The 12147-nt window shown below is 41.1% G+C and overlaps 1 protein-coding gene across 1 annotated transcript in view; it reads left to right on the top strand.

The window, feature by feature from the left end:
- The first annotated feature begins 2191 nt into the window (after nucleotides 1–2191).
- LOC134880359 (cGMP-inhibited 3',5'-cyclic phosphodiesterase 3A-like) overlaps nucleotides 2192–12147 on the top strand; it is a 40898-nt gene continuing 30942 nt past the window's right edge. Inside the window, 1 exon segment of the mRNA XM_063907286.1 lies at nucleotides 2192–3422. Within this exon segment, the coding sequence (XP_063763356.1) occupies nucleotides 2517–3422 (906 nt within the window). The 5' untranslated portion in view covers nucleotides 2192–2516.

Raw genomic sequence — 12147 nt, 5'->3', positions numbered from 1 at the left:
ATTTTATTAAAAGTTGTGTGGCTGCATCTGCTGTAGACTTTCACTTTGTTTTTATACATTATCTGCTGTTGATTCTAACATTAGTGGTATTTTATTTGACTTTCATATCCCCCCTTTTGAGACAAGCTATAGGCTACTTACTATGACTAACAATGTCTATGCATGGGCTGCAGAGTGCCCTTCTGTTATAGAAGTAAATGTTATAGGTATATAGGTAAAGGCACCCTGGTGTGATGTTGGTGTATACTTTTTCAGTAGTTGTATGTATCAATCATATAATATATTCCTTCCTTCTTTATGTTTATAGATATATAGCACTGTACAGTATGTCCTGTTCTGTTCTTTAGGCCTACCATAAGCATAACACAAGCTTACAGGAACATCTTGTGAAGAGGTCCTGTCATCCAATCTAACAGGTCCGAGCATAAAGCAGAACGTTAACATATGGTGACAGTATATCAGGATGTATACCGTAAGTGTGGTTGTGTAACTGTCCCACATATATATAACCTGATGAAGGCCAACAATGAAACACACACGCTCACATCCAGGTCTCTTCAAGTACTTCACAGTGATAGATGATATTGTTACAACACTTCCTCAGTACAGCTGGAGGAGTGTGTCTGGACAGTGTCTTTGATGGCAAAGGTCGAAGAATGTTATTATCATGGCTACCTTTGCCAAAATTTGATTTATAATGTGTTACTGCTGATATACAGCAACGACAGGGCTGCTTCTTTATTGCACATGTGGGTCCCACTGTATATAACAATATCACAGTTCATTTCAAGAATGTATTCTTTTAAGATGGTTGAGTTGGCGACTGACTAGGACACATTCAGCGTGGACAAAATAACTAGCAGTCAACATCCTTTGTCTGTCATATGTAGGAAAATCAGGACTGAGTCTGTTAAGTCATTTGTCACTTTGGAAAGTTGTCAACCACTATGAAAAATGATCGAAAAGCAAAATGAAACTCAAGGATTTGGCCTCTTGTGCACTAAATTTTCATTTCTAAATCTGCCTGACATGCTCACAAGGTTTCTTCATAGCTTAAATGAGAAGGAATAGTTTATACTGGCAAATATCCACTGTCTGTTGTGATGGTATGACTCAATAATGAGATTTATGCCTTGATTGCACTTGACTCATTGTATGGCCTCAAGTTGTGTAACACCGCTACAAACACCGTTCCTATGTTTCATCATAACTGAAAGTACTAATGGGGGAAAGGACAGACATCACACATTTCTGATGCATAAATACATGTAACAAAATGTACTCTGTGTATTATAAATATGTTTTGACTGACGTTTGTTTACTTCTTCAGCAATTCAGATAAAACACAGCTTTAACTAGACTTTAGCACACGGAAGACAGTACAACACAATTTTATAATGCTCTTTTGCTTTTCCTCAAGCAATTTAAATGATTTAGTTGTATGAATAATACCCCAGAAAGAGACTATAGCTTTATTTGATTGCAGTGCATCCTTTTAAATCCTCTCATAAAATGTAGGGCACACAGGTGAAGGCTGCTAACTTGTCCAAGGCCAGTCTGGTACACAGTAGGCAGAGGATGATGTGATTTAGGATTTTAATCCGGGGGAAAAAATGAGTAGCAAGATGATTATTACGAAAGCTAGATTCTGCTTGTTGTTGTTTGTCAGATTGTGCTTCTCTGGTTGTCTGTTTTTCTGGCCTACATCCATGAAAACGACCACTGGGTGAATCTAGACTAAAGGAAAGCGAAATAAGCAGCTTCCATTGTATTAAAAACATACCTATTTCTACATAGTGTGTTTGACGTGTGACATTTGAGTTACCTCGGACTGATAAATGATATCATTAAAAGTTGCGTGGTACCGGTACAATATCCTGTCATATTTATGCAGTTTATTACCTCCAAAATGTATTACATGATCACTATAGTTAATTCAGATAATGGGCTGCTCCATCTTCCAGAACAGGCCAGGAAATCTCTGTGTAAACATGGCATCCATCCACTGTGAATGGATTTACATCAGTCTGCAGAATGAACCGAAATGCAGGGAATAGCCAAAGGAATCACCAGAGCAGCACAAAACAGGGATAGTGTCTTGTGGGAGGGGAGATAAAGAGAGAAAGGGTGAGTGAGAGACTATATGGAGGAGTGGAGGCAGTGGCCTAGATGTGTGAAACGCAGATGCTTTTTTGGTTCACCGGTTGACTACCAGAGTCAACCCAATAGTAGACCAAATGTAATGGGGAAGTTCTGAAACACAACACTTAAAGAAATGTTGGGAACTTTATCTCTTGGTGGGGTATTTTACATTAGGCCATATCCTGTTCATACTTACTGAAGTTTTGTTTTGGAGGCATGCATTAGTGACCAACATGTTGGGGTCATCTGCACACAGAGCAGCAGGTATTATCATGGGAATCCTAGGTTGATCATGTAGACTGAGACGCTCACTCTGTCACTACAACTATTATTTTGCCGGACGGTCATTGCAGCATTCCGCTTGACTGATAGTGATGGCCTTGGAGGCAGACAGCGACAGAGGTTCATCAAGAAGCGCTCATGAAAAATATCCCCGGGCAGCGTTAGAGCGCAACGGCTACGTGAAGACATGTGTCACCCCGTTGCACCAGGACGCATGGAGCCAGTCGTGGCTGAGACTCGCCGTGACATGGACTTGCCGAAGAGTGTCGTCTGCGGTCTGTGTTGCCTCCGTCTCCGTTATTCTCGCTCTGCTGCTCAGATTGGTCGACTGGGATGCAGGCAGCAGCAGCAGCGACGCAAATAGCAGCGGCTCTCGTCTTCATTTCGTGGTGAGCTGCGCTGGGGAGCTGCTTTTGAGTGCTTGTTACTGTGTCTCCCCCGTTTTTACACTCGTATGTGCCTTTTTCTGGGTCGGGTTTTATCTGATTCGTTGCGGGGTGCTCATTCGCAACGCGGTGTTTTTGTTAGCCGTGTGCAACTTGGGTGAAGCCGGAGCGCAGTCCCTCCTGAGCGGCGCCGAGGAGCAGCTGCTGTCCCTTCCCGCAACCCTGGTAGTCCTCGGCTGCCTGGGCAGCGGGGCTCTGCTGGTCGTCCGGCTGTGTCAGGGAGTGTCCATCCTCGTCTTCATTAGCGTCATCAGGACCGTCTCCCTCATCTCTCTTGGCAGAATCCGGGCCAGCTGGAGACCCTACCTGGCCTACCTGCTGGGGCTGCTGGGGGTTTTGCTTGCGAGGTATGCTGACCGGCTCCTGCCGGCCTCAGGGACCAGCGGGACGGGGTGCTGTGGCTCTGTGACCGGGGCGAAGGAGGAGGACATCCCTGTCTTCAAAAGGAGACGGAGGTCCAGCTCCATAGCGGCCTCGGAAATGATGGCTCATAGTCAGAGCAACAGCAAGTCCCACCGCAGGACTTCGCTGCCTTGCATTCCGAGGGACCAGGTAAGACGTGTTCAACTTCTGAACCCGAGCACACTTTATGTTTTATTTTTGTCTTTCTTATTACATTTCAGCTAGGCTGACTGTTATTCTGTGATTTACGCCTTTTATGGTGTTTAGATCTTCTGAAACCTCTACACCATGCACACAGTGCTGTTTATCGTTGCTCTGACACTTTGGTTAATTTGGTCATCATCATTCTGCTCTGCTGTTTTTGCTTCTGATAAGGCGGGCTTAGCATGCCAAGTTACTTTGTGTGCTTGTTGGCGTGTAGTTGTGTGTGGGCATACATAGGCGTGAGATCACATGTAAATATTTTGAAAGCCTCTGTTTATCTTGGGTGCGGGCAAGAGGCGAGTTGCACATGTTTCCAAACTTAACACACGATGGAGCAAAATGTGATAGCACTGTGTCCTCAAAAGAACCTCCTCTTGTGATGCATGATTATTGTGGCAGCCTAGTTTCAGTGGGAAAAAAGGCAGATAGGATTATAAATATCATAGTAATATTATATATCAATCTTTAAAATCTTAATTTAAAAAGTATTCTTTGTGTTGGTCCTGGAGTTACCTGTTCTATTTTGAGAATGTGCAAGATAGACAATTGGTAGTGACTGAAGGTATAGTGATAAGAGGAGATATTTGCAATATGAGCTGTGATTATGGCCTGGATGTTACAATAATTCAAGAATAAGCTGGATGTGCTATGTCCTGAATGTTTTTTCAAAGAGCAGAGCCCCTAGCACACCTTCAGAACATACTTTCCTAAATCGTGTTTGTTTATTTAAAATGTTAAATCGTTTAATTTTGGCATATAGGTGTTACACTTTTTAGGATTGTTTTTATGAGTCTGTATGTCAGCAGTCAGCATCTGACTCTATTCTGATTTAAATGTTATAGTTTGCAGATGTGTTTATTAAAAACAAAATGATTCTGACTGTGATTGACTCCTGAACTTTAACACTTATCTTTATTTTTTCTGGAGAAAACAGATTGATCGCAGCCTTGTATTATATTGTGATTTTTTTTGATAAAGTGATTAATATTAATTGTAAATGTTCTACCAAGTTACTGACAACCAGAGTATGTTTATAACATGTTTCTATATAGCCTTTTACCAGAAATGTTTATACTTAGGTTCTTTGTCTGTTGAATCTTCACCGTTTTAATACTTTTTAATCATTACTTGACAGTAATCACAATCTTCATTAGAAAAGTAGGACCCCATTATATAAAGAACTTTTCAAATATGCCCTTTAACATTAATGCTTAATTTTAACTTTGCTTTATATGTATTATCTCTTTAGAATGATAAGCCAATTGCTATGTAAAAGCTTATAAATGTAAGATCGAAAAAAAAAATCAACCATAATAATTTATTAAAAGAAACATGCGACCGGATGGAAAGGCTTTAATTGCATGATAAATAAAGAAAAGGAAGGAACATATGGTATGCCAGGCAAATGGCCTGTGATATCTCTCAGCTTATATTAAAGCATTTTCCACAACTGACTTTAACATCTGATATGTATGTATATCACACGCTCACTCTTTCACATTTTTATATCAAGAAAACATATCATTTGATATAATGTCTTTTCACGACTGGGTGATCTGATGCTGAAACAAATTATTTTTCCACCAATCCTGCAGTTTTTGCCCCTGAGTGTGCATCATCTAGTGCAAACTATAAACATCAGATTTAGGGAGAAACAAATGAGTAGCTGGCAATGTTATTGCCACATGGGAGATCCATACACATGGATGTGCAGTGGGGATTCACGATGATCATTCTGAGTGGGGGGAGCTTGTGTCAGGCTCACCCATGTATGGCCTAACTGGAGAAGCAGTGTAATCCTTACAGACACTTGTCTCTTTACGCTGTTGGCTGGCCGTGTTGCCTCGACTCATTTATAGACTTTGAAAGAGGGAAAGACACTTTCTGTCACTCAGAACGAATACCTTAATAGCATTAATTAAATGACTCATAAGCTCTCACTTTAAGATGAAGGTTTGTTTACTTTTCTGGCATTCTAGCTTTCACACGTTATTGTTACATTTAAAGCTGCAATATAGCAGTGCCGTGTTACAGGATATTAAACAAATCAGATTTTTTAATTATAATTTTTCTAAAATTCTGATGGATTTTTGTTGTTAACATTTTCACTGTTTTTTCTGTTGTAATCAACTTGGTGTTAGCTAATTTTAGGTGCATTTCCGAGCATTTCTATGATTGCGGGATTGGTTCCACAAGGCTCTCAACATGGCGACGGCTGAGCTGGCAACTAGGATGGCTAACATCGGAAACAGTTTCAAACAAAGTCAACAGTGCTGACAGAGCAACACAGAGTTAATGTAAAGTGGAACAAGAGGGTGGGCGTAACACTTTCATGACAACGCTGTCGCTAGGCACAGCATTATTAGCGGTCACTGCGCTATAACGACCATTAGCTTGCCAGTTGAACCCACAAACAAACAAGGACTCACATGCACACATGGTCTGACCTGCTACATAAACAAAGCAAAGAGAAAATCGGGTTAAAACGAGTAGTGAACACACATTTATTCTATGCTCAGTATGCCATTACTCCACTATATCTTCACATAGCAAATCGTTTTTGGCTGCTATATTAGTGTTCTGGACGTAGAATTGAGAACCCTTAAGGCGTTTTATTTAGTTTCAATACAGTGAGCCACCAATGGTCATTTTACAGCAGATCACAAACACCTTTCAGAGTGCTATGATCCAGAATCACATGTTGTCTCATCTCACAGCTTTCACTATCACATTTGGAAGCTGGAGCTGATCCCACATCAGCTGTTTGACTTTGCTTGGTCGTCATTACTTATTGGTATCCAGGGAACCTTGAGTTACTGGACTCTCTGTACTATTAGAACAGCTCCATTAGTCGTTCTGCCCTGTCATGTGTGGAACAAGACCGATGACAAATTGAACTTTGAAACTTAAATTACCTCAAAATTGACCAGTTGCTGAGGACAGCGTTTCCTCCTGAAGCCTGTCCTCGCTGTGTAATGTGAGGAGCAGTTTGAGGAACTTTGAGATTGATGCAGGGCATAGAGAAACACAAACAAACAGATTGCAACTATTCTTCAAAGTCAAAACAATTACCAGAAAACAATGTAGATTACCTGATGGAATTATGACATTTTTGTGTTTTATGTAATAATGTGAGAAACGTTACATCATATCCGTGTGAAGCAATGAGGCTGAGACTGGTTTAATCTGCTGCTTCTTTTTTGTCCCTTCAGTGAGCAGAAGCCTCCGTGGATGCTGAAGTCACATGCTTCATGTATCATTCATTCGCCTAATCTGATTCCATCACCTCTGTCCCATTTTGCTGATATCGATTCACCAACATTATTACCTCAGCTTGGTGTATAAACTAGGCTTCATGCTTAAATGGAACATATGCCTTAAAACAGGTAACTCGAAACACACGTAGTGCTGATGATTCAAGTGTTTATAAAGGAAATTATGAATCAGTAAGCAAGTAAGTCATTTTGGACAGGTCTGCATACCAAATCGCCTCATGTGGTAACTTGACAGGACATAGGTATTTAATATTTCAAGAATACATTTTTCGCCCTCGTCTTTTATCAGACTTAAATGATTGTTCTATATAATAAATACAGTAATTCACTTTAATTGTGTGTTTCAGTCAGCCGTGGACCATTTTATGACCTGCCATTCGTCCATTAATGATGTATTACAAAACTGAAATTCAACCTTTCGTCAAATATTAAATTATCTTATTTCCTTCTATTAAAGTCTCTCTTTGATACAAACGTTCATAGTTTGTAGGTAGGACTTTACTGAAGATAATGAAGCTCTCCAGAGTGCAGTTCTACCTGAGAAAAAAGTGGGGGTTTTCATCAAGCGTTGGTTGTGCAGTATTCATGAAGCAGGCTGGTGCAGCCTGCAAAGCCAGAGGCAAGACAGGCACTCTGCTGAACTGAAAATGGGAAATAGCTTCGTCTATGTGGCTTTATTTAATTGTCTTTTCTAGGAGAGGGCGATTTATTGTTCTGGTGTTGTACTGCTATGCAGAATACTTCATCTTATATTAAGGGAGTTTTAAATACTAGGATCATGATGGCAAGCTATTTTTTTAAATTGGTGGATTTTGACATGAATTTGACTCCATAGTGACCTTTTTTCTTCACACAGGGACCTTGCATTTGACAAAAGTTATTTGTTTTTTAAGGGTCTGTGTGGGATGGGGAATTCGGGGGTAAAGGCCTCTGCTAGTGTATTTTGTGTCACATGCAATTGGAAAGCAGTCGGTTTATATTTCCAAGTGGCCATGTTTTTTTTAAAACAATATATCATGCACAGTTTCCTTTCACACTCTGATACACAGTCACAAACGTTCAGTACAAAACATTTCATCAAATTCCACTAAAACATAAAAAAAGCAAATGTATGATAAGCACTGGAAACATGTTGAGCATTTGCAGGGTGAAAAAAATGACCCTGCATTCTTGTCATTTCAAAAACGTTGTTCATTTAAAAATGGAGGTCAGACCTTGAACAAGGCTATACTGTGTTGCATAACATATTCATCATCTCATCATCATATACAGTATGTGTCTGAAAGAGGAGGGAGAGCGGAGCGACACATTAAAGCAGAGACATGTGCTCAGAGATCTATTTGAAGGAAGGCCCACATTTTCTCATTGACGCAAATACATTTCCAGGGAGACATGCAACCTCTTCTGGTTGCTAGAACTATCTGACTTTGTGTAACATTGAGGCTTATTATACCTTTGATTGAGATAATGGAGCATATATAACACCAAGGGATTTTAACAACCTTTTTCAATCACGCCAATGTGCCAGTGCATAATTGGAATAAATATTGACTGTCCTACTCTAAGTCAGTTTTGAATGTTCATTGATAGAAGAAGGGAATTAAAAAGGAAAAAGGTTAGTAGTGTAGTGAGACATACAGGAATAAGGCATGGTTAAGAAAAACATGGTAAGAGGTTGGTGTAGTAGCCAGGCCTCTGTAGTCGGATGTGCAGCTGTTTCATATCATTCAGAAGAAACACAGAAAAGGTAGACATAGCGACAGACACTGAAGATAGTCGACTGAGACAGAAAGATGGCTTAAAAAAAGAAGTGATTGAAGGAAAAGAACACACTGGCATTAGCACAGGCTGCATCCAGCCCCAAGCAGCAGTCAAACAGCCAAATGTGGGTTAGATTGTGTGTGTGTGTGTGTGTGTGTGTGTGTGTGTGTGTGTGTGTGTGTGTGTGTGTGTGTGTGTGTGTGTGTGTGTGTGTGTGTGTGTGTGTGTGTGTGTGTGTGTGTGTGTGTGTGTGTGTGTGTGTGTGTGTGTGTGTGTGTGTGTGTGTGTGTGTGTGAGAGAGAGAGGAGGAAGGGGGTGGACAAACTAGCTTGAGGGGACCTAATGCAGGAGCTACTGCATGAGAGAGGAGCAGGGAGGGAGTGAGAAGCGGGGAAAGAGAGAGTGTTGAAAGATTTGCTGGGGAGGGTGAGGAAAAGAGGGGGAGTGAGGGGAGTTTTGCTGCCAAACGTAGCAGGAGTGTTGATAGTGAAAGGACAACTATCGGGTCCCTGTGTTCAACCTCTCTGCGCCGTTTTCTAAACACACCATCGCTCCGAGCTTTCACACAGACTCATAGACAAATCTGCTGAGGCATGTTTTGTGCGACAGATCTTGCATGTGTGTTTTTGTGTGTTTGTCTCTGCATAATGTGAATATGGCTCTATGCCATATGCTCCCACAGAGGGAGGAGAGGGCCAGGGAAAGAGCAAAAAATGTGTGTAAGGAGGAAAGGCAGCAGGGAATAATTTTAACCTGGCTAGGCCACCACACACACACACACACACACACACACACACACACACACACACACACACACACACACACACACACACACACACACACACACACACACACACACACACACACACACACTATACATACACCTACAGTGGCTTCCCTGCTGGCTGTCCAGATGAGGTTTGGTGGCCCTGGACAAGGATTGCCTTGTTACTTGATTCAATGGTGTGTTTTAGCTCCAAAATATGCTCGGTGAGAGGTGAGAGGGGGGATGGTTGTTGGCCTGGGAAGGGGGCAGCATCGACGAGCGGAATCGAGATCTTTCCATACTGTAAATCCGTCTGTATGTCAGTCTACCTTTCTCTTGCACTACAGTAAACATTCAGTCAGTGGCAGAGAGTTATAAACAGTTCTGCTCTGACTGTTTTATGTGTTTCAGGACATTTGTCTGTTTGCGCTTTTAAGAACACAAGTTTAACTCAACATTTTGAGTGATTTACAATGTTAACCTATTAACAGCAAAGGCAGTTTGGAGACCATAAAATCAGTGAGGTGATAGGAGGTAAATATTTCAAAAACAAATGTATGCAGAAATGTTTGGCAATTACTTCTGTGTGTTCTTTCAGAGCTATACATAATTTGCCCAGCCTACACAAAAACAAGTAAAGAAACGTGTTTCTAATGTTCTAAAGTTGATCTTTGAAGAGAGATCATTACTTATCTGCACAGTGATATTATTCCAGGGGCAATTTCTCAAAATCCTAATTTACATTGAAGCATCAATGAGAAAATCTGCTATCTTTAGCATCTTTACTTAACTAAACCCTACTGGTGTATTCCACACAGCTAACAATGTCTGTATAACAGACATAGCAAGCTGTAAAGACATACACATATACACACACACACACACACACACACACACACACACACACACACACACACACACACACACACACACACACACACACACACACACACACACACACACACACACACACACACACACAGAGCCTGGCCTTCGCAAATCCCCCAGATGTGCTGCGTCCTCGCGAAGCAGGACCTTTATTCAGATTGAGTTTGAGTGTCATTGTGGGTTTGATCACTGACCCAGTCAAGCGATGTCACACACACACACACACACACACACACACACACACACACACACACACACACACACACACACACACACACACACACACACACACACACACACACACACACACAGCACATGCTGTCAGCTGCCAGCCTTAAATGTACGCATGGTTGTCACAAATATAGCAATACAATCAGCAGCTTGGAGCCGTTTCTCCTCACACATGCACTAGATATACTATACTGTATGAATCACAGACACACCAATGCAATTTTTTTGTGATTAATACAAATAACTGCTACTTTCCTCACAGCCTTTCTGCTTGGCTTTCATTATATCTTGGATCGTTAAGCACATGCTCAAATACAGGTGTGTGTGTGTGTGTGTGTGTGTGTGTGTGTGGGTGTGTGTGTGGGTGTGTGGGTGGGTGTGTGTGTGCTTTTCGGTGGTTTATGCTCGGTCAACAGTCTGCCGACATTGTGTTTGTCTTGGACGCCTGCAGCCTGCCTGTAAATTACCCAATCAGATAATCAAGGGTATAATTGCATCACATGCATCTGGGCGTGTTTTTCCCTTCCATTATCCCTCATAATGTACGCATACACGTCACACACACACTGCAGACACACTGATGACGTACATATAGCAGCTAATTGACCGTTCTAGATTGGTAGAAAGTTTGGCCTTAATCTGGGTTCTTCTCATTAAATCCAAAATGTGTACATTGAGGAGTAGATGTTTTCTTGCGAATGGACCATATTCTAAGATGCAACTCTTTTTAAAACATCACATCTGAAATTCATAGCAAACTGAAGCAGTTATTAGATGAAACTTTTATACGGAGTAGTCAAAATTTGCATGGCCCAAATCTATAAATGCATAGCAGTTCCCCAGCTGATCAAGTATTCATCTGAATATAGCAAGTCGTCTCTTGACATTGTCTAATACAGTGTACCTATTACATGTGTGCACATTAATATGTTGCATTTGTGAATAATATTATGCTGCATTAAACACAGTCATGTGTCAAACTACTTTGGTGCATTATTTTATATTCTTCAGTGCAAGGTTTAGGGGAAAGGTTTTAGCGATCTGTTGATAAAACTGCAGAATTAATTTGGGTAGTATTTTCCCACAGGGCATTTTGCCTCAGGCTATAAAAACTCTCTACTGTGTTTGTGTCTCTTTCATTCTCTCAGCCTTTCTCTGCCTTTTTCTCTCACTTTCTGTCACTTTTTTTTGCCCCATCTCTCTCTGTTTTCTCTCCCACTCACCCAATTTCCTCTCCGTCCAACTTTCACAGGACAAATGCCAAAGGCTGTATTATTGTGTCCTCATCTGCCGTCACTCACTGTGTTATGTAAGAGACTGCTGATGTGTGTGTACAGTATGTGTGTGAGTATCTCCCTGCATGTGTGCTTGTATTTTTGCCTGGCTTCAGTCCTGATATGCCTTCTCTGAATACACAAACTGAGGCCAGGCGTGTTTCAGCTCTACAATGTGTCTCTACCTCGACCTCCTTTATGGCTGCACTTTGTTTTAACCTTATATACAATTGGCAAGAGGAAGGGAAGTTAAAAAAGAAAACCTTGCTTATCTAAATGATGCAATGCGTAAACAATCTGATATGTTACACCCAGCATTGCCCCTGCTGTAAATGTGATTTTGAAATGCAAAATCACACTGAATGGGTTAATCGTAACCTTGTATGAAGTCATACCTGTACTGTCCAGTGTTTAACTCTTATTGCTGTTGGATGCAGTACCTACACATTTTACACCACTTTGCAACACAGCCATTT

This window comes from Eleginops maclovinus, chromosome 18, assembly GCF_036324505.1.
Source record: "Eleginops maclovinus isolate JMC-PN-2008 ecotype Puerto Natales chromosome 18, JC_Emac_rtc_rv5, whole genome shotgun sequence".
Taxonomy (NCBI): domain Eukaryota; kingdom Metazoa; phylum Chordata; class Actinopteri; order Perciformes; family Eleginopidae; genus Eleginops; species Eleginops maclovinus.
Note: the sequence above shows the minus strand (reverse complement) of the source record. Positions and strands in the feature narration are given on the sequence as shown.